At 39.5% G+C, this 24,244-nt stretch overlaps 1 protein-coding gene across 1 annotated transcript in view; it reads left to right on the forward strand.

Annotated features, from left to right (window-relative positions):
- PTCHD4 (patched domain containing 4) overlaps nt 1–24,244 on the forward strand; it is a 199,196-nt gene that overhangs the window by 47,645 nt on the left and 127,307 nt on the right. The window contains exon 2 of the mRNA XM_052649616.1: nt 8,460–8,940. Coding sequence (XP_052505576.1) covers nt 8,460–8,940 — 481 coding nt within the window. The remainder of the gene's footprint in view (nt 1–8,459; nt 8,941–24,244) is intronic.

Consider the following 24,244-nt stretch of genomic DNA (forward strand, 5'->3'; position numbering starts at 1 on the left):
TAGAGATCTGAAGAAAACGTGAATTTTACTATCCAAGAAATAAATGAATTCATCTGAGCTACTGAGAGATGATTTCCATCTAGGTAAAATGGGGCAAAGTCTTGATTTTTTTACCATTTGAGAAAAATTCTCTCTGGAAATTCCTCAAAGAGGAGAAAAAGCTACTTGGTTCAGATTTAAGAGAAGATAAAAAGTTTCTTGTTTCTATGGAAATGAACATGGGTCATCATGCGTTTCTCCTTTCTTCTTATTTATTTTTTTCCTTAGGGCAGATTTCTCTAGCCTGCTTTGTAGTGTCTGATAACTTTACCACGGATGAATCATTAAATAAAGAGCTAGTGAAATCTTCAGAGATAATATAAGCCAAATCTTTTATTTTGGAGATGATATAGTTGGCATTCAGACAAGGCAAACATTTTGTCCTCTGTCACCCTCCTATAGAGCAGCAAACTTGGAATTCACAACCAGTCTGGACCCTGGACCCTGTATTCTTTCTATCACGTTGCAGACATTTACTGGGAAATGTGAAATAATGCTAGATAGCTAAGTAAATAAACAGTCCCATTCAAATATTTAATTGATGCCATGTTAACAACTTCCAACATTTTCTGACCACTACTCTAAGTGTTTTTTTGTATATTAACACACCTGATCCTCACAATACCTTATAAATCTTGATGATGAAAGTCGCTCAGTCATGTCCGACTCTGCAACCGCATGGACTATACAGTCCATGGGATTCTGGGTAGCCTTTCCCTTCTCCAGGGGATCTTCCCAACCCAGGGATGGAACCCAGGTCTCCCGCATTGCAGGCGGATTCTTTACCAGCTGAGCCACAAGGGCAGCTGAAGAATACTGGAGTGGGTAGCCTATCCCTTCTCAAGCGGATCTTCCCAACCCAGGAATCGAACTGGGATCTCCTGCATTGCAGGCAGATTCTTTACAAACTGAGCTATGAGAGAAGCCCTTATAAATCTTATTTTAGCCAATAATAAAGCTGACGTGCCCAGAGCTCAAGAGACTTCCACAGCTTGATGGTGATGACATTGGAACTTTAAATGAGACAGTGGCCTCTTGAATCTGCCTTCTATTTCCTTTCATTCAGGAATATTCACAGATTATTCAAACGTATGTGCAGGTGTGTTAAGAACATGAGCATTGGCGTTAAAAACAAGAATCAGATGACTGGCTATGCCTCTGAGCTGTGTCACCCTGCTTTTCTTCCTCTTGCTAGGTCCCCATGTCCCAGGGGTGACCTGAGGCTACTCCAGAATAGTACTTCCTCTGAGAGAGGCTGGAGAGTTACCTAGGAGAATGCAAATAAAGTGCTTGCATCTAGAAACTGAGTCTGCCACATTTGTTAAAAATTAATAAGCTAGAGTGTTTTGTTAAACTTACTTTACATTCTCATTGGCTAAAGCTCTCATTTTATTTCAACCCTGAAACCTTACTTTTTTTAACCTTCCTCTTTGAAAAAAATTTTAAAATTTATACCTCTTAGTAATGTCAAGCTTAGCAAGGTCACATAAGAGGTTTAATTTATTCTTTATTAGGGCATTTTAATATTTTAAAGTCTTCCTTCTGAAAATGGCTTTTTTAATAAAAAAGTCCAAGTACCTTGTGGGAACTTGCTTTCTCATTATTTGCTTGTTTTTACTAAGCATAAGGCTCTAGAGAAAAAATCCAAGATAACTGAAGATTTTGTTTAATCCTACTTTGTGTGTGTAATCAGTATTGAGAATAAAACAGAGATATGTTAAGAAATAAATATAAGAAAAATATCTTATTTAAACAATAAGAACAACAAAATGCACCATTCTTTTAGAAATGTCACTATCTGTACCATACATAGTGGTTTTTCTTCTCAGCAATTAAAGACTATTGACCATCTAAAAATTTCCAGTATCCATGCAGTGTCGACTGTATTGAAAATCAATGAGATCAAAAGTAAAGTTGTTCTAGACAGGAGCTGTGCTGCCAAGTTATCTTGTACAGAAAGTATCTTAATATCAACCTAACACATATACTGAGCAGATATGAACTTTAGTCCCCTATAATTTCAGAGTATCATTGAATAATTTGTTTCTCTGCACAACAGTTTAAAACATTAACATCTCTTTCCTCCTGTATTTCTTTGAGAATTTATGCTTTGATCTTATCTCTAAAGAGTTTGATTTCATTTCCTACTGCAGAGGTGTGGATTGGGTGGGAGTAATTTTAAAAGCTACAAAGTAGTAGCCATAAACAAAATAAGACCCGAAGAATGGAAGATTTTTTTTTTTTTTTCTGGCATTACTGCTCCTGAAGAGTTAATGTGATAATGTGATGAGCTTCCTGGCTGTGAGATAGCATTGTGACCTGTAATTCTATTGATTCACCTTGGAACCATTCACCTACCAGAGACATTTTTTTTTCATGCTGCATCAGGAAACTGAAATACTGCAGGGAGTTCCTAACTGACCTCCTTCGTTTAGAGTCACCCCAACTCCCTAAATCATTTCCCACAGTACAGTGAGAGAGCACTCCAGAAAGTGAAGCAAGTCATCCCCTGCTTAGAATTCACCAGTAGTTTCCTATTACAAGAGAGTAAGTCCAACTCCTTTATTAAAGCTTTCACAGTCCTTACAGAAGAGGGCCCGCTTTCTTGTCTAGTCTCAAATCCCATCACTTACTTTGGTTCCCTAGACCTCATTTGCTGTTCCATGATGTGCATAACCCATGATCCAGCCCCATGATGTACATAAATGCCTTTTCCAGGTACTCCCCAAGTCCCCTGTCTGTTCACTAGCTTATGGCACATGCTTGCTTGTGCAGTGAAAAATAGAAGAGGAAACATATTTTGGACTCAGGTCACACTAGATAAAAGAGATTGAAAAAAGGGTAAAGTTTGTTTTCTTCTCTGCCAACTTCTAATCTCCCTATATACTATACCTCTCTTCATCTGACTACCTACTAACCTCAGACACTTATATTATCTCTTACTTTCCCTGTTCTTAGGGAAGCAGACTCTCTAAAAGATAACCCGTGATTAGTTAAATACACTCAGCGTGAATCACTGAGTCAAATATTATGGAGTGTTTATTATATACCAGGCTTTGTTCTAGGCTCAGGGAGATTACCAGCAAACGGGATGGTACCAGCTCTCAACAAGCACACATTCTAAAGAAGGAAACGGAAGAGGAACAACTACATCGTTAAATAAGATGGTTTCAGGTAGAAATAGTAGGGAGGAAAGAAAATATTTCTGTTTCACCCTATGGAAAAATCTGAATGAACTTTTGGGCCAAGCCAACAGGACTAAGTACTGGGAAGAAGGTGTCTAGTTTAGATTACGTGGTTCAAAGGGTCCCTTTGAAGCTAAGCCCTCTGTGAGGAAGAAGCTTCAGCCATAGTACAAAAGCACTGGGCAGAGGGGTGAGTAATGCACAGGCCATGAGGTGGAAATTAACTTGGTGTGTTTCAGAGTAGAAAGAAGGACCAGGACAGCTGGAGTGGGGTTCAGGAGAAGAGGCCTGAGGGCTTGGCCAGCAGCAAGCCATGCAGTGCCTGGCAGACCTAGCAAGCGGTTCTTATTTTATCCCTAGTGCAAGTGAAAGCCAGTAGAAGGCTTTAGGTGCATAAATGATGTGAGCTTATTTAGAACTGTCCAAGCAGGCCCTGGCATCCATGTGAAATATACATTGAGAGAGAGCAGAAGTGGACCCAAGGATATGGGTTAGAGACCTGAATAAAGAATCTGCCTGCAATTCAGGAGACCCAGGTTCTATTCTTGGGTCAGAAAGATCCCCTGAATGGCAACCCACCCCAGTATTCCTGCCTGGAAATTTCCATGGACAGAGGTGCCTGGCAAGCTACTGTCCATGGGGTCGCAAAGAGTCAGACACGGCTGAGCGACTAATGCTCACTTCTTTCACTTTCACTTAATGATATTAGTTCAATTCATGATAGAGCTGAAAAAATTCTTCAGTATTATGTAAACATTTTTACTCATATCATTCTTTTTATAGATGAGAAAACTGAAACTTAGAAGGGGAAATGAACCAGCCAAGGGTTTCTTATCCAGTTATTAAGAGATGCACACTACAGCCCAGGTCACATGATTAAATGTTCCCGCCATGAATCCTACCTGACTCCTTACAAACCCAGGGAATTTCTACGCAGAGAATGATTATTATATTCATTCTTTGGTTCTCTTACATAGAAGCACTCATGTGTTGGGAAGTGAATTGACTCTTCTACCACAAAAGAGTAGAATTCTCTCTTACAAATAATGTGCAGAAGTCTATTTCTGGACTGTATTGAGTAGATTTGATTGGGCCAATGGTTTGTACAAGATGTTCATTCAATAGAGCTTTTGATTCAAGGATGTGCAAAGACTGTTTATTTTATCCTAGTGTGTAAAGTAGAGCAGGTTAAGAGAGAGAAAGGCATTCAATTTGTTACATTCATTTACATATAATGAGATGAAAGCATATCTTTTATGAAGTCATTTTTGTAAAAAATGAATATTAGACAATTTTAAAAGAAGCAGTTAACAGCTAGCCAAACCCAGTATAGACCATCTATTTAAAAATCTGTATTTTGCCTTCTTCAAAATTTTGACTTTTGTCCAGACACATTATCAGCACCCTGTTTGATCCGGAATAATCTCCAAATGAGGCCTGAGGGAGACATAAATCTTTGTTCTGCTGCTAACAATCCCTCAGAAATCTTTTTGATGACAGAAATGAGTAAAGACAGAACTGCACTTTCTTAAGTGAATAAATAAAGCCTTTAAAATACTTTTTTTTCAAATAATTTGAAGCACAAGTCAACATCACAGATGGGATTTCAAAGAAGTGGAAACAAGGGTGGAGCTAAAACATATACCAAGCTTAAAGTGAAAATAAACAAGCCTAAAAGAGGAGCAAATTGACCTGTACTGAAAGAACAAAAGCCATCCTTGAAAACCTCTCAGTACCAGGGCAGGATTTCCCACTTCCTCCCTCAATGCCACTTCACCTTTCCACCTGCAGCTCCCTGGGGGACTCCAGAGAGTTTACTAAAGGCAGAGCATTGGGAACCTACAGCCAGAATTTCAGTTTGGCTTTTAACACGAAAAAAAGATGGTGAAATTACAGAGATGCCATAGAGAGTGGGAAATAATGCCAAATGAAGGGGAAATATTCTCACAACTCTATTTAGAAATATATTGTTCATTTAGAGTTAGGTTTAGTTAAATAGAAAAACTGTTTTTTATTAATTTTTATCAGAGTATAGTTGCTTTACAATGTTGTGTTAGTTTCTCAGTTCAGTTCAGTTCAGTTCAGTCGCTGAGTCATGTCTGACTCTCCGCGACCCCATGAATCACAGCACGCCAGGCCTCCCTGTCCATCACCAACTCCTGGAGTTCACTCAAACTCAGGTCCACTGAGTCATTGATGCCATCCAGCCATCTCATCCTCTGTCATCCCCTTCTCCTCCTGCCCCCGATCCCTCCCAGCCACCTCTTGCGAAGAGTTAGTTTCTACTGTACAGCACAATGAATCAGCCATACATATACATATATCCACTTCATTTTGAACTTCCTTCCCATTCAGGTGACTACTGTTCATTAAGTAAAGTTCCCTGTGCTATACAGTATTCTTTCGTTAGCTATCTATTTTGTCAATAGATATCAACAGTGTATATATGTCAATCCAAATCTCTCAATTCCTTCTATACCCATCCCCCTTGGTATCCATATATTATAGTGAAGTAAGTCAGACTAAGAAAAACAAATATTGTATATTAGTGTATATATGTGGAATCTAGAAAAATGGTATAGGTGATCTTATTTGCAAAGCAGAAATAGAGACCGACATAGACTGTTTTTATTTAACATGCTGGGAGGAATGGGTATATGGAGTGACTATTAAAGTTTTCTTGCAATTCTTGATAGTCTTTACTAATAAAATTTGTGATTGTTGTTCTGTCTCAGTTGTGTCCAACTCTTTGCAGCCCCATGGACTGCAGCACACCAGGCTTCCCCATCCTTCACTGTCTCCTGGAGTTTGCTCAAATTCATATCCATTGAATCCATGATGTCATCCAACCATCTCATCTTCTGTTGCTCTCTTCTCCTCCTGCCCTCAGTCTTTCCCACCATCAGGGTCTTTTCCAATGAATTGGCTCTTCGTATCACATGGCCCAAATATTGGAACTTCAGCTTCAGCATCAGTCCTTCTAATGAATACTCAGGGTTGGTTTCCTTTAGGATTGACTGATTTGATCTCTTTGCAGTCCAAAGGACTCTCAAGAGTCTTCTCCAGGACCACAGTTCAAAAACATCAATTCTCTGGCATGCAGCCTTCTTTATGGTCCAACCCTCACATCCTTATATGACTACTGGAAAAACCATAGCTTTGACTGTTGGCAAAGTGATGTCTCTGCTTTTTAATATGCTGTCTAGGTTTGTCATAGCTTTTCTTCCAAGGAGCAAGTGCCTTTTAATTTTGTGGCTACAGCCACCATCCACAGTAATTCTGGAGCCCACTTAAATAGTCTGTCACTGTTTCCATTGTTTCTCTATCTATTTCCCTTGAGGTGATGGGACCAAATGCCATGATCTTAGTTTTTTGAATGTTGAGTTTTAAGCTAATTTTTTCACTCTCCTCTTTCACCTTCATCAAGAGGCTCTTTAGTTCCTCTTCACTTTCTGCTATTAGGGTAGTATCATCTGCATATCTGAGGTTATTGATATTTCTCTCAGCAATCTTGATTCCATCCAACCCGGCATTTTGCATGATGTACTCTGCATATAAGATAAATAAGCAGGGTGACAATACACAGCCTTGATGTGCTCTTTCCCAGTTTTGAACCAGTCCATTGTTCCATGTCGGGTTCTAACTGTTGCTTCTTGACCTGCATAATAATATTTGTACTCTCTGTAAATTTCTCAAGTTTTTTGTGTTTCCACACATTCTCAAGTTCTAGGGCTGCTTTGGTATAAAAACAAATACTTCAGATATAAGTATCTGATCTAACGAGTCCACAATAACGTCCCTTGAGTACACAGCGCCTCACAGCCCTGTGAAGATAGTAGTGGTGACCACAGAGTTGGATTTAGGGCCTTTATCTGCTACCTTTCTGTTTCCCGTTCTGACTCTCCACCCTTATATCTTCACAAGATAAACGTCTTGCCTGATGTAGCAAGTGCACAATCTATTCATGACATAAATTCACCTTTGTACCTGTGTCTCCTCCAGGACCTGATACACATTTTCAGAATCAGAATCCATCCTGCAACCTGCCACTGGGTTCGATAATCCATCTAACAACCATAGCCATTAAAGTACATGACAGTTGTGGCAAAATTAATTAAAATTTGATGATGGCTGTCTGGGATTTCTTTCTGAATGTACAGCACACTGGTTGAGAATTAACTGCTGTGAATCTGGTTAAGCAACTCGATGTCCACCTTTTGAATTCTCTTTTCTTTTGGTGGGCTTCCCTTGTGTCTCAGCTAGTAAAGAATCTGCCTGTAATGTGGGTTTAATCCTTGGGTTGGGAAGATCCCCTGGAGAAAGGAAAGGCTACTCACTCCAGTATTCTGGCCTAGAGAATTCCATGGACTGTATAGGTCGGACACAACTGAGCGACTTTCACTTCACTCTTTTGATTTTGTCCACTCTACTTCATGCGAAATCCTGAAATTGAAATGACTTTTGGCAACCCCACCTGAAGTCTTATCCATCTTATTTGGTGGGTCTGTCCACTGTGTTTTCTGGTCAACCTACAACCGGTGGATTAGGTTGTAATGAGAGAACAAGTGCTCACATTATATTTAGTAAACATTTCAATGCTATTAAATTATTTGTTAAAAAGCAGTATTTTCTGCTGCTTGTTCTACAATACACAGGTGAACTCCCAAAGTATAAACAAGGAGGGATGTTTGTAATGCTTGGGTGTGTTAGTGTATGTGTGTGTGTGTGTGTGTGTTAATGGAGGTGTGTGTATTAATGTAGGGGTGTGTGTTAGCCTTAGAAAGTTTAGTATATATTTTTAAAATGCATTATTATTGTAATTTTTTAAAGATTGTTAACCTCATGCCATGCTTCACTTTTTAATTATTCACAAAAGTGAATAATTAAACTTGATCATGCATAAAGGAGTTATACGATTGATTATTCCAAAAGGAAACGGTAAGAATGTGGTTATGGGTGAGATCAACATAATCTGTACGTACATTTTCCTATGCATGCGGCGAGTCTGGTATAACTTCATGAGACTCCGCATTCTTTCCCAGTCATCTTGCATGGTATCTCATGGAGCTCCAAAAGGTTGAATATAAACTCATCGCATGCTACTCCACCCACATCAGTTCCTCAACTGTTAGAGCCTACCTCCGCCTTTTGTGCCGCTTCGCTTAGAGTAAGAATCTGTTCTCTGGAATTTGCATCCCCCTGGTAACTTCAGTCTCCCCTTTTTGTGTTTTCAAGGATGGGAGAAACAGTTTTATTGGACACCAGCTGGGCGGGGTAGTGGAAGTGCCAAACAGCAAGGACCAGCGGGTCAAGTCAGCCAGAGCCATTCAAATCACCTACTACCTCCAGACCTATGGCTCTGCCACTCAGGACCTCATAGGGGAGAAGTGGGAGAATGAGTTCTGTAAACTTATGCAGAAGCTCCAGGAGGAGCCCCAGGACCTCCAGCTCTACTCGTTAGCATCCTTTAGCCTCTGGAGAGACTTTCATAAGACCAGCATTCTGGCCAGGAGCAAGGTCCTAGTGAGCCTCATGCTGATCCTGACCACAGCCACCCTCTCCAGCTCCATGAAGGACTGTTTGCGTGGCAAGCCCTTCCTGGGCCTCCTGGGGGTGCTCACCGTGTGCATCTCCGTCATTACTGCAGCTGGGATCTTCTTCATCACCGATGGAAAGTACAATTCCACCCTGCTGGGAATCCCGTTCTTCGCCATGGGTAACTATCCATCCTTGTGGTAATTGGCTTCTTACCAGTGTGGGGCAAGGTAGAACATTTCTTGAATTCTCAGGTGGAAATCTATTTTAATTTTGCATCGGTGTGTCTGGGTGATGATGTGAAATTTTACTCAGGGTGGTGTCTGTCTGTTTTCCCTTAGTCCTTTTTCAGTCAACTGTAGGCTGACCAAGCCATCTTCCCATTTACACCAGGGACTTTAATGCTGTTCTTTTTATTTTTATTTTTTTAAGTACACACTACTGGAATTCTCTACTCAACTTCTTCAAAGATCATAGGATGAAGATCATGGGGTACAAATTTAAAGAGATCTAAAATCTGCTTCACACAAAACTTTATGGTTCATACTTGTCTTGAATCCTCAGATTAATGGTGGTCAAGAGTGGATATCATGGGATGAAAATTCTGAGAGCCACTGATAAATTCTAATTTCAAAGAACTTCTTCATGAAGTTTTGTCTATTAATTCATTTCAAATATTTTGCAAAAATATACTCCATTTCCCCACCTCTGCTTAAAATTTCCTGCAACCACTTAAAGATGTGTGTGTTGTGCTAAGTCACTTCAGTTGTATCTGACCCTTTATGAAGCTATGGACTGTAGCCTGCCAGGAGTCTGGGATTGCCCATGGGATTCTCCAGGCCAGAATGTTGGAGTGTGTTGACATGCCCTCCTCTAGGGGATCTTCCCAATCCAGGGATCAAACCCATGTCTCTTAAGTCTCCTGCTTTGGCAGGCAGATTATTTACAACTAGCACCATTTGGGAAGCCCACTTAAAGATGAGTCTTCTAATTATTTGATATCTTGGTGAAAACGGTTCATGAGTATCCTCAGTCAAGGTTATTCCTTCTTATGTGTTTTCCCCAGACAAACATAAACAGTGTAGAAAGTGGAATGTGCGTGTGTGTGTGTGTGTTTCTTGCAAAGAGAATATCAAGTCTGGGAAGAAAAGTGAGTGACATTTCATCAACAAGATTGATGGAGCTTATCAGAATAGAGATAATAATGGTGATATTGTGGTACTGCTGAAGAGTTCTGTCCCTTGTGATACAATTCCCTACATAAAGTGAAGGATAAGCTGTGAAAATGGTCTCTAGATGGTGAACTGATATTCACAGGAGAGTTTTCAGCTATAAGATAATTGCTTTGCACTCCCTGACTTAATATCAGCCATAAATTATAGTTCCATTATTAAGTAACAAAGATATAGGCATGTGGTTAAAGTCTTCAAGGTGATCTGGACTCTTTTCATATTGACTGAAACAAACATTTTTGAAAACAGCCCTGCAAAATGGATTTATCTAGAAACACATCTTCACTGCAGCCCTGTTAGGTCATCCCCTTCTCAGTTTCCTCTTGTATAAGAAGAGGATAAACAAAAAGTCAGTACCAATTTGACCACCGTGTTACAATAGAATTCCTACTTAAAACTAAATAATAGTAACAGCAATCATTATAATAATAATAAAGCTTTGATTATCAGTTTAAAAATGAGGGTAATGATTGAATAAAGTAATGAGGATAAAAAATAAGTCAAAGAATTGTTTTCTGAACATAATAGAATATCCTAAAGGTATTAGTACAGAGTAGCAGAGTAGAGACTCAATAAGATTTATTGTGTTACTTTTTAACCAGGGGTGTTAAGTGCAGTGTGTTCAATGATGACTAGGAAACAGTCCCTGGCTTCAAGAAATTGAGTTTTTTCTTGCATTCTGTGTATCATCTTTAAATGCATGTTCATCTTGTTAACAAAAAGAGTTTCTCTATTTCCTGAAGGAATATATGAAATTTTTTTCCACCAGTGACAAGCATAGGTCTAGATTTGAACCATTTATACTTGTTATGTTTGGGAGCTCAGTGTTTTAACTAAATACAAGATTCTTATAAATCACGCTGCATGATTCACAAATGAAACATGGATCATTCAAGATGGACGAATTAGACACCTTAGAGCTGAGGAGGCTTTTTCTAAAACTGGTAGCAATATAATTAGGTAGTGGAAATACTTATTAGGAACATTCTATAAAGTATGCAATTACATAGCTTTTACAAATAAGGAGAAAAATTGTCTTTAGTGGTGCTGAGTTGTACCCTACGCTCAGATAAATCAGAGTGATGTTTTCGTTCCTTAAAGAAAGAATAAGAACACTGAAAGCCACAGTAAGGAAAATGTTCAAAACCTAAAACCCACACCTTTCACATTTTCTTCTCTCTCAGTCATCTTTATAACCACAAATCAGCCCTGGACTGGATTTGTACAGACTCCAGAAGCCCGGTGAATGGTTACTCTTCAGTATTTCTGCAATTCAAGTTCTTAAATATTCTTAAAGGAAATTTTCTGCTCTCTTCTGAAAACATGGCACCAACAGACCTGTAAACATATACTTATTATTGAAGATTTTACTCCATCAAGGGAGTGTTGGTTTTGTTGTGCTTTGTTTTGCTTGTAAAATGATCCTAATATTAATAGTAAAGATACCAAGATGGAGATCTAGTGAAATGAAAAGGACATGCCACAGAGCTCAGACATCTGGCTTTCCATCTCAGCTTTTCCACTAACTTTGTATGTTTTGTTGAGCAAATTATGTATAGTCCCTTTGTCCCAGTTCTTCATCTATGAGATGAAGTATTTGGACTCTTCAGTCAAAATGTTGAAGATCCTATAATATTATTCGTTTCATTTCTCAATTGAAGTTAGAATTTTGTCATTCTTTTGTAAAAACCTTGAAGGTATGTATTATCCTCAGACTTCTTATTTCCATTCTACTTTGTTGACTTGCATGTGTATGTGTGTATGTGTGTGTGTGAAAAAGAGAGAGAGAGATGGAAGGGGAACTTGAGAACAGAAAAATCACAGCCTTGCATGCAGAGCCTCAGATCCACAAAGCACATCTCGGTGACAGTGGTGAGATGTATGTGATGTCAAGCATCCATAAGCTGAGTCTGGCGGATATATACCTCCTGGTGGTACACACAGCATTGTTTAAAAGTAGTCCTTTGATGAATTAGTTTACATGGTGTCAAAACTGCACAGTCCAATGTCAGTTGAATATGAGGGAAAGAGGCCCAACTCTTTTTATAAGCCTCTATTTCTGTGTTCCTTCATGGATTTCTTTAAGGTAGTGAATATTCGCTCCTTTATGCTCCAAGATTCAAGCCATTCATCCTCATTAGAACTTATCCCTAAAGCTGAGTATGTCACTGAGGTGTTCTACTCTTCCACCATTTTATTTTTGACTGCCTGTATTCCTTTTATATTTCATCTTCGTGTTCTTTTTTCTGACTATCCATCCACTTAATGTCCCCAGTGTCATTTCAGAAGTGTGTGTACAATACTTCTGTATCCTGTATATTTTTAAGCCTGTACCAATTTTCATATTTTGCCCTGATGTCCATATTAGTAGGGCTTGCCAGGTGGTGCTAGTGATAAAGAACCTGCCTGCCAATGCAGGAGACATAAGAGATGCCGGTTCTATCCCTGGGTGGGGAAGATCCCCTGGAGGAAGGCATGGCAACCCACTCCAGTATTCTTGCCTGGAGAATCCCATGGGCAGTGGAGCCTGAGGGGCTACAGTCCACTGGAATGAAAAAAGTCAGACTCAACTGAAGCGGCTTATATGTGCCCTGTAAGTAAAGGTATGTTTGTCAAGTTGTACATTCAAGATTTAGGCTTAGAAAGAAGTTAAAAACAGGCATGTCTATTCTTTCTAGAAAAGATTTCAGAGAGAGAAATCTAAACTTAATTTCTTTAAAAATGCCTAAAATGACCCCTTTTAGCTCCAGCCTAATGTCCTTTCTCTGCACAAGCATAAACCAATGAGAATGTCACTAATTTAATTTATAACTCATTGTCAGCTTTTTTTTCACCTCATTTGCTTTATGTGGATGGGTTTCCTCTTTCAGGAAGGAGAAATATGGGCTAATATCACACACAGACACCAAGCTGGCTCCTGCTGTATCTCTTGCTGATCTCCTGTGGATCACTGCCAGGGACATTAAGAGCCGTGGTTCACTATTATTTTTGCTGTCCATCCTGAGTTTGTTTTATATGCCAGGAGTCTTAACTTTAGTCAGTTTGATTCTACTGGACATGTGCAGATGACTTGTGATTTTTTTTTTCAGGTGAACCCAGGGTTTTCAGATAGAAGACTTTCTCATTCATTATTCAAAACTGAGCTCCATATTCATTTAGCTATTAATTTATTCAAATATTTGTTGAGCACCTATCATGTCCTAGAGTACAATGTATTGAACAGATCTGATCAAGTTGTCACCCAAATGGATCCTACATTCTAGGCCTACTAAGGCAAGATGTGGGGCAGTAAACAAATAATTATAAACTGTTATATTATTGATAAGTAACATAAAGTACTTATGTTACTTTATGTCATAAAACAGGATAAGAGATAAAGAGCATAGGTGGGCAGAGAAAAGCCTTTTTAAACAAGTGAAATTGAAACAGAAAGCTAAATAAAATGAAGTAGGAGCCATATACTGAGAAAAGAATGTCTCTAACAAGAAAACTATCCATGCAAAGGCTTTGAAGTAGACCTTCCTTGGTGAAGTTAAGGAAAAGCATGAAAGGGTGTGTGGCTGGAGCAGAGTGAGTACCTGCCTGAGTTTCATGCAAGTTAGCGCAGAGTCATGTCATATAGGGCACTGAGAACTTAATACTTAAGATGCTAAGCTATCTGAAGCATTTTGAGATGAGAGTGTGATCTGACTTGCATTGTATGGAAATGAGTCTCAATGGAGCAAGAACGGTTATGGGTTATACCTCATACATAGGTAAGAGGTTATTGCGAAGTCTTCATGGCTATAATGGTGGCTTGAAATAGCACGGGAGCAGTGACAGTGGTAAGAAGGGATTAGACTCAGGATAGAAACTGGTAAATAGAATCGACAGGATTTGCTGAAGGACTGGATATGGTATGTAAGAGAAAGAGGAGTCACAGATGACCCCAAGCTTTGGGGACTGAATAGCTAAGTGAAAGCAGTTGTCATGTACTGTCATGGGGGGTGGTGGGAGGAATACATTGTGGGGGAAAATAGAAGAGTTTAGCTTTCTATCTGCTAAGTTGGATGCCTATTAAGTATCCAAGTAGGAAAATGTGGAGCTGCCTATATAAGACAATATATAGATCAGGTTCAGAAGTAAAATCTATTCAGCTGGAGCTGAAAATATAAATTTTGGATTCATCATGAAATAGCTAATAACAAAAGCCATTGAATCTGATAAGATCAGTTGGAAGGATAAATATTGATGAAAAATAAAAGAAGTCTAAGAATCAAGCCCGGGAGTCTTCCAATGCTTGCAGACTGGGCAAATGAAGATGATTCAGAAAAGAGCACTAAAAAGGATTAGTCTATCAAGTGAGATACAAAGAGAATCAAGAGAGCATAGACTTCTAGCGGGCAAGTCAAGAAGATGTTTCATGAAGGAGCAAGAGATCAACTGTTCCAATAGCTGTTATGAAATTGTGTCTAGTGAGAACCAATCATTTGACTTAGGAACTTGAAGGCCATTGGTGACTTCGACAAGAGTTGCTTTAGAGGAGAGCTCAGGATAATTTAAAGAGATTCAGCAGAGCTGGGAAGAAAGAAAGTGAAGACAGTGAGTAAAACTAATTCTTCCAGGGGATTTTTCCCTAAAGGGAAGTAATGATTGTGTGCTGTTGACCTGCAGTAGAAACAGCTTTGTAGTAAAGCAGAGAGAGAGAAGAAGAGATTGCAGAAGCAATATCATTGAGCACAAGAGATAGGATGAGATTCAGAGTACAACTAGAGTTGTTGACTTTATAAGAGCCTAGACGGCTCATCTACAGTGAAGAAAAGGGAAGGTAAAATATATGGACAGATCCAGACAGATTGGTACATTCGGGGGTGGAAATCCTCTTCTGTGGCTTCAACTTTGTCAGTAAAAGAGGAAGCAAGTCATCAGCTGAGAATAAATTTGGGGAAGGAGGCGTTAATGTGAAGAAAGTAAAGGCATTTTGAAGTGTCACTTCAGAAAACTGGAGAATGAATTAAAGAAGAAAATTTAGGGGAACAAACTAAGAAGCACAAGGGCCCCCTTGAAATTACTGTTCATGAATTTTAAAAAAGAAATCAGTCAGAGAGATTGCTGAGTCAGTATCCTCCTCCAACCATATATAGCTGCTTTGGGGAGGAGTTGAGTAGGCATTGAGTTGAATTCAATTGGATAGAAACTCCCAGGAAAAAAAAAAAAAAAAACAGGGAGTTTATAGTGTATGCAAAAGAATGACTATAATGACAGATCATGAAAATTGTAATAGTTAGGTCAGCTAGACCATGTTGCAATAACAAAAGATGTGTTGAATCCACTTAGCTTAACAGAACAAAGATCAATTTCTTGCTCATATCACAGTTTGGTGGGGATCTGGAAGCTCTCTTTGGGAACTCTTTTCCAACAGAAATTCAGGGAAGTCAACATCTTCTCAGAGTTTGTGCTCCAGCACAAGAGAGAATACACAAGAGAGAATAATTAGAGAAATCACACCTACTTAGAACTACCATGTCACTGAAGTGATTTAATTACTTCTTATCACATTCTGTTGGTTCAGAACTAGTCATATGGCCATAAGCTGACTGTGAGGGAGAAGAGAAAATGTAGGAGAGCAAATGGATTATTTTATGAGCATCAAATGTCTCTTCTACATAAACCAAGCCAAACAATAAAGGTAATGAGGATTTACTCTGCCTCAGCATCACAGCAAAACACTGGTAGCATCAAAGTAGTATGACTCTTTGCAGGGTCAGAGAACCACCTTACGTTGGAGTCTGTTCTGGTTATCTATTGCTATATAGTAAACACCACAAAGGGACTTCCCAGGTGACACTAGAGATAAAGAACCTGCCTGCCAATGAAGGAGACGTAAGAGACACAGGTTTGATCCCTGGGTCGGAAAGATTCCCTGGAGGAGGGCATGGCTACCCACTCCAGTGTTCTTGCCTGGAGAATCCCCATGGACAGAGGAGCCTGGCAGCCTACAGCCCAAAGGGTCACAAAGAGTCCAGACACGACTGAAGCGACTTAGCATGAACGCATGTAAACACCATAATACTGGGCAGTAGAAAACAACAACCATTGTATTATGCTCATGGAGTCCGTGGGTCAGTAATTTGAAAATGGTTCAATGAGATGAGCTCCTCCCACCTCTAAAATGTCTAGAGCCTTAGCTGAAAGTAATTTGAATATCTGAGATCTGGAATAGCTGAGGCTAGAACAACAGTTTTCAATACGGCTTCTTTGCTCACAGGGCTAGTCTGGGAATTCTGAAGGAGAATCTCAGTTGGGATTGTTGAACATAGCATCCAAATGTGACCTCTCCAGCAGGGTGTTCCCAGGGTAGTCAGACTTCTTATATGGTAGTTCAGGGCTCCAAGTAAAAGTATTTCACGAGACTGAGATAAAAGTCCTAGGGCTGGCCTAGACATAGGAGTCATATAGCATCATATCAGTCCTATTCTACTGCCTGAGTATTAGTCCAGATCCCAGAGGAGGGCACTGGAACTCCACTTACTGAGACAGTGACAGAAAACTGAGAGAGTGGCAGAGTTTCATTGCAGAACAGCGTGTGACTTGGGAGCTACAGTTGTGGCCATCTTTGGAAAATGCAGTCGCCGCACAGTCATGATGTGAGTGAGAGATAGAGGTGGATTCTAGAGCTGCTTGCTGCAGAGGTTTTGAGATGAGATTATTACTAATGAAAATGGCTATGATTTGATCATTTGGGATTGGAAGACAAATGTTAGATTAAAGACATTAGATGTTCAAAGGTCCAAATTTAACAGACTTGGGTATTCTGGGATCTCCAAGGCTCAACAAATCCAGCATCTGCTACCCCTCTGACCTCAGGTCCAGCCTGTCTCTCTCTCCTCTACCCCTGGAAGGCTCCTCCTTAGATGTTTCCTTACCTCCTGCAGGTCTTTATACAAATGTCACCTTTCTAGTGGGAACTTTCCTGGCCGTGCTATTGAAAACCACAAGTGCCTCAACAGTACTTCCTATCTCCCCTTCTGTTCCAATTTTCTCCTTAAAGTTCATCATTATCTAGCATACAGTATATTTTATATTTTACCTTGTTCTCCCTGCAATAGAATGTAAGCTCCCAAAGGATGTAAATTTCCATTGTTCCCTTTACTCCTGTTTTCCAAATACTTCAAATAGTGCTGGGTAGGCCCTCAGTAAATATATGGGGAATTAATGAATGGATGATCTCTTAGCATTTCTCAAATAGGTTATGATCTATTGAGTGCATGCTCAGTCGCTCAGTCCTGTTGGACTCTTTGTGACTTCACGGACTGTAGCCCATTAGGCTTTCTGTACATGGAATTTTCCAGGCAAGAATACTTTTGTAGGTTGCCATTTCCTCCTCCAGGGGCTCTTCCCAACCCAGGCATTGAACCCCCATCTTCTGCAGCTCTTGCATTGGCAGGCAGATTCTTTACCACTGTGCCACCTGAGAAGTCCTATGATCTATTAGAGTCATTAAACTAATTTAACACATCATGATCCACATTTATATTTAACTTATGAGAAAAAAGAGAGTAGAAAGGTATGGGAAAGATCAAAAGATGTTGCACATAATAGTGTATTATTGCATCATATTTCTGCTATAGCTTAATATACATGTGTATACTAGATAGATAAAATGTATTTCCTAATTTGGGTCACAGTCAAAATTTTTGGAAAAAACACTGTCTAAATACTGCTTTGGACTAATGTCTTAAGCCTACATGGTGATAGGTAAGGATTTATTAATGAGGAGGCAATTGGGAAAACTCATCAAAAGCACAGGTAGCTGCTCTTCATGATTCTTCTGGAGATAGGATCTGGATGTAGGAAGCAGAAGGTATTGCCAGGGACATAATGTGTTACTTCTTGGGCACTTTTATTTTCCTCAGTTTGAACCCGTACAATGTTTAATACATAATGAGCACTCTAAGCCTTGATGGTTGGCTAAAGTTTTTTTTAACAATTGTATCACGGTTTTTGAAGTGTTTCTCAATAAGCTGGTTTTGCCCCAGGACCTAATTTACTCAGGGTCATTAAACTCATCAAAGGCCTTCCCACAACAACCCCATTGCTAGAAGCTCTCTCATTGGAGCTCTTTTTTAGCCATGTCTGTTGCAGCCATCCCGCTCTTGGTGATGAATAATTATCCCCTTTGGGAAAAGGTTAGCCAATGATGTGGAATTGTCTTTATGTTTAGAAGCTTGGAGACCTGGGGTCCAGTCAGGTGCCTCTCAGTTCAGGTGACTTCTGGGGCTGTGTTTTCTCTTTCATGAGATGAGGGGGTTGGACCCATTGGTGCTTGACATCTTTTCCACCTTTACTCTTTACTCAATGAATCATTCATTTTACATTTAGGCTATATGTATTCTCATCTGGATTTTTGGCTTGTTGGGGGTTGAAAGTGGGTCTCTTTGGCATCTTTTCAAGGGTCTACTCAAAGTGCCCATAGAATGCCTTTTACAAATGCTGACTTATTGGTGGCTTTTGCAAGGGGAAGCTTAACTTTGGTTGTTTATCTTAATGTCCCTATTTTCATTATTGCCTTAGTTTTCATTTCATTATATTGATCTCTGTTCTTTTCGTAGCTGTGAAATGGACCTCTTGGGACAGAAGTTTTTAATAAGTTAAGATGTTATCCAAATACCTGGTATTTGTAGATATTTTGAAGAAGGTGGGAAGGGAACCGATCTTGGCATAACAAGTAGAAAGCTGAATTTTATGCCAAGCATTTGAGATAGCATTGAATATGTACTTTGCATTGTGTAGCACTGTCCAACATTGCTAATAATTACGTCCCAACTCCTTAAGATTCTTATGTTCTCTGGAATCCGCCTCCATCTATTGCACTTTTTACTGCTAATGAGCTTCTTCCAGTGGTAGCTGGAGTTTAGGAATGAGGAAGAGTACTGTTATGTAACAATTTTACCCATGGTAAAGAGAATATGGTCCCATTTTGGTGATCGTGTTTATCTCAAGGGTAACTGACACGCTAGTTTAAATTTCTTAAATGGAAAAATTTGTAAATAAGCCTCATGCTTGCTAATATGTTGTACCCTTATCTTTTTACTTCTTAAATCAGATAATGAATCAGGCTTCAATATTTAAGCAGACAGGGAAAGGAAAAAGCATCAATTTATCCAGGATATGGTAGAACGGTTCCTCTGTCAACTCATACCACTTCTCTAGTCTGGACATCTAAGCCTTTCTCAAATACACATCTATCACAAGCAACCTTAACTATCCTCATTGATTGGAGTTGACTGTCATATCAGAATGTTCGAAGAAAAAATATTTTCCTGATGCAGGAGAGCTGCAGTTGCCGATGTGATTGGGATTTTCTGCAGTGCTGCCTCAAGGTAAACAACTGCCATTCAAACCCTTGAAAGGTGAAGGGTGAAAATGCACTAAGCCCATGCCATTGCTTTTCTGAGGAAAAACAAAGTCTCATCCAGATAAAAACCATTTACAAACTGGAGGCTTGCTTCCGAGATTCAGTTCATTTTCACGTCAGCATTTTTCATATTCCAATATTGAACAGAAAGGAAAATTAGCGGAGAAAAATGAGATAAATCTTGCATTAATGTGAAGATCCTAGAGGCCAGCCTTAGGTTTCTGAGAAGTGAGGAATCCTTGTACACTGATTTTCACCTGTCTTTCTGGAACATGGTGATTAATGTATACATCAAATATCTGTGCGTCATTGTGGTTGGTTTCCTCTGTAATGAGAAAGTGATGCCTTCATCCAGATCAAGACAAAAAAAACTCTATCATTCAAGCAAGCCTTGGCTTATGGATATCACTATGTGCCCTTCAGTTCAGTTCAGTCACTCAGTCGTGTCTGACTCTTTGTGACCCTGTGAATTGCAGCATGCCAGGTTTCCCTGTCCATCACCAACTCCCAGAGATTACTCAGACTCATGTCCATCAAGTCGGTGATGCCATCTAGCCATCTCATCCTCTGTCATCCCCTTCTCCTCCTGCCCTCAATCCCTCCCAGCCTCAGAGACTTTTCCAATGAGTCAACTCTTCCAATGAGGTGGCCAAAGTATTGGAGTTTCAGCTTTAGCATCAGTCCTTCCAATGAACAGCCAGGACTGAGCTCCTTTAGAAAGGACTGGTTGGATCTCCTTGCAGTCCAAGGGACTCTCAAGAGTCTTCTCCAACACCACGGTTCAAAAGCATCAATTCTTCAGCTCTCAGCTTTCTTCACAGTCTAACTCTCCCATCCATACATGACTACTGGAAAACCATAGCCTTGACTAGACAGACCTTTGTTTGCAAAGTAATGTCTCTGCTTTTGAATATGCTATCTAGGTTGGTCATAACTTTCCTTCCAAGGAGCAAGCGTCTTTTAATTTCATGGCTGCAATCACCATCTGCAGTGATTTTGGAGCCCCCCAAAAATAAAGTCTGACACTGTTTCCACTGTTTCCCCATCTATTTCCCATGAAGTGATGGGACCAGATGCCATGATCTTCGTTTTCTGAATATTGAGTTTTAAGCCAACTTTTTCACTCTCCTCTTTCACTTTCATCAAGAGGCTTTTTAGTTCCTCTTCACTTTCTGCCATAAGAGTGGTATCATCTGCATATCTGAGGTTATTGATATTTCTCCCAGCAATCTTGATTCCAGCTTGTGCTTCTTCCAGCCCAGCATTTCTCATGATGTACTCTGCATAGAAGTTAAATAAGCAGGGTGACAATATACAACCTTGACGTACTCCTTTTCCTATTTGGAACGAGTCTGTTGTTCCATGTCCAGTTCTAACTGTTGGTTCCTGACCTGCATACAGGTTTCTCAAGAGGCAGGTCAGGTGGTCTGGTATTCCCATCTCTTGAAGAATTTTCCACAGTTGATTGTGATCCACACAGTCAAAGGCTTTGGCATAGTCAATAAAGCAGAAATAGATGTTTTTCTGGAACTCTCTTGCTTTTTGATGATCCAGCGGATGTTGGCAATTTGATCTCTGGGTCCTCTGCCTTTTCTAAAGCCAGCTTGAACATCTGGAAGTTCGGTTCACGTATTGCTGAAGCTTGGCTTGGAGAATTTTGAGCATTAGTTTACTAGCATGTAAGATGAGTGCAACTGTGCAGTAGTGAGCATTCTTTGGCATTGCATTTCTTTGGGATTGGAATGAAAACTGATCTTTTCCAGTCCTGTGGCCAACTGGTGAGTTTTCCAAATCTGCTGGCATATTGAGTGCAGCACTTTCACAACATCATACCCTTAGAGAGGTTCAAACCCTGAGTTTCAATTTAATATAAAGTAGAAACTACTACTTTTTCTACTGCTTCTTCACATTAACTTGGCCTAAATGGAATAAGAATATGTCCCAGCTAGTGATATTCCCAGTGATTATTCCCATTTTAAGTGGAACATCCTAAACTAAATATCATACTTAATAATATAAATCAGCAAACTATTAGCTAATAATATTTACTAATAGTGTTTCAGATGACATAATAAAAAGCATAGAATATAACCATGATGGTCAATTTTATAAGCCAAATAATGAAGGAAAAAGATAATTTTATCAGACAGAACTGGACATAAGAGTAGGTTAAACTGTTTTAGCAAAAAAGGGGGGGGGGCAGAAAAAGATTAGATAGCTCAATTCATTAAATTAAAACCAATCAAAATCACAAATACACACACACACTCAAAGAGAAACTGGTGAAAGGCACCTAACTTGTGGATTTGGGGGTGAAACTGTGATGCATATAGGAAGGACTGATTGTAATAATTAACAGCAAATTGACAAATTCCCTCTGTAATTCACTCCTCTTCCTTTCCTCTGTCAAAGTCAAGGACCAGGGCAACTTCATATAGTTTACTGAGTTGGTACAATGTTTTGTAACTAAGAAGTGCTCAATAATTATTTATTGAAGAAAAGACTTGTAATTTCACTAGCCCACAACAGAGATAAAGATGATTTTTTAGAAATAGATGAAAAGTTGTTTGAAATTGTACATGTTCTTTGGAACATTTTAGAACCATGGCTTTTAAACAAAGCCTGTGAAATGATTATGTAACGAGGAGACTGTATTTCCAAACATGAGTATATGTCTAAATGTTTTCTCTTTTGTTTTCTGCATCCCGTATGGAGCAGTGGAAAAGAATCTGTAAAGAACCCTCTTTCCAGCCCAGCCTCCCATTTCCTGCCTCCTAAAGCACCATTTGGGCTTCCCTGGTAGCTCAGCCATAAAGAATCCATCTGCTAATGCAGGAGACGCAGGTTCGATCCTTGGCTTGGGAAGATCACCTGGAGAAGGAAATAACAATCCACTGTCGTATTCTTGCCTGGAAAATCTCATGGAATGGACAGAGGATCTTGGCAGGCTACAGTCCATAAGTCATAGGGTCAGACATGACTTAGGGACTGAGCAGGTGTGAACGCACCTTCAAAGTATCCCTCTGACTACATGACCATGAAAATGGCTTCCTTATTGGCCCAAAGGAAAGTGGGGCAGTTGTTTCCATTAAATGAGGAAATAAAATCGTGAGGCCTTTTCTCAAACCTGGTGTGGAGCCAAGATCAGAACTTTTATTATTTGATTTTTCCTATCTGCTTCCTTGACTCTGTTTGCAGTTCTCAAACTCAGCCCCAGGGGCTCCCCAGGATGTGCTGATGGCGCAATAGGCCTGGGAAAGAAGCCGGCAGAACTCCTGGCTACTTCTTCCTTCTTCCAAACATACACTTTACTCTGATATTTTTACAATTCAAGTCTCCATAGAGACTTAGTTTGAGGAAAAATTCTTATGAATTAAAAAATAGTTTGACAACTGCCCATCCTTTACCTTCCTATAGTGCCTCCTTCATAATAAAATGGAAGGTAGAAACTAAACTTGAGATGAATTAAGTATATTTTATAGTCTGCGTGGCTGTACTTTGATCATCTGTTGTATCCACAGACAGCCTGTAGTCTTTTTGCTGAAGTGTTTCTAGAGGTGGAAACCTCTAGAGAAACTTAACCTCTAAGTTTTTTTTTTTTAAACCTCTAAGAAACCTCTAAGAAAATCTTAACACCTTACCTTTCTCTCTTGCAGACAAGTCAAGCTATTTTTAAGATGCAGAAAATCCAAAAAGATGGAGGCAGTGAGGTTGTATGGTTGCCAGAACTGAGTAGGACTGCCATGAGACTCCAAAGGATAGAATTAATTGTAATTTTACTGTATTCTAGGGTTAGAATGGCTGTCTTATGGGTCATGAAAATGCATTATAAAAACACAGTGGCAAAACTAGATTCTCAGGGAAAGAATCCCATTAACTAAGCTGACAAGGGTAATATGTTAGCCAGAATCTCTGCTCTGATAACCTTTTCAAAAAGTGATTTACACTGGCAAGGCTTCCCTTTCTCAAAATGTATTAAAAAGACAAACTATTGCTCAGAAGGCTATATGATGAGCATAAATTAAAACTCAGTGATGTCTAATGAATTTTCTTGTTCCCCACAAAGAATACTGCCAAAATACCCACCCTGTGCCTCCAAGATTCAATGTCATTCTCCTCTGGGAAGTTCTGTGTATACAGAACTCACATTGCTAGACCTTACCATTCTATGTTGGCCACCACCATTGATAAGCTTTCTCTCTAAGATGACTCAGTATTGCTGACTATGATAGTAAATGAAGTAAGTAAATAGTGGTTCTGTTCAGAGTAGGAGACATTCTTTCTCCTTTGATTATTGATGAAATGAGTTTAATCCTCAGAGAAGGACTGTCTCTCTATGATTTCTAAGTGTTTGAAGTCCCTTCTTTCTGTTCCTGCTGTGAACTTTCTGTTTGGTTTTATTTTTTTAATATTTATTTTTTTTTTATTTTATTTTTACTATTTCTTTTCGGTTGTGCTATTTATTTCAGTCTGTTTACCCCTTTGCCCGTTCTGTTCATTTTCCTTCACCTTCTCCTGAAATATGAGAACCTTAAAGGAGTAGCAGGTTAGGTGAATCCCTGTATTTCCCCAGCCTCTCCAAACATGGTTACCAACACCCCATCTACTCACTCAGCTTAGCACTGCTGTGTTTCTATAGGAGTCTGGCCAAGGGGGACTTGTCTGCCAAAGGAGACCCATGAGCTTCATCTCTTTGCAGCTTCTAATTCCAATTTCCTTCACATTCTTTGCTCAGACCAAGACAAAACTGTTGTATGCCCACATATACAAGGCTGCTTCTTGTCTCTTGATGTTCCTTTTCTAGAGATTCCCTTCTTTCTCTGCTTTGTTCTGATTTTCATAGCTTAAGTATCTCT

Source organism: Budorcas taxicolor, chromosome 11 (genome assembly GCF_023091745.1).
Source record: "Budorcas taxicolor isolate Tak-1 chromosome 11, Takin1.1, whole genome shotgun sequence".
NCBI lineage: Eukaryota > Metazoa > Chordata > Mammalia > Artiodactyla > Bovidae > Budorcas > Budorcas taxicolor.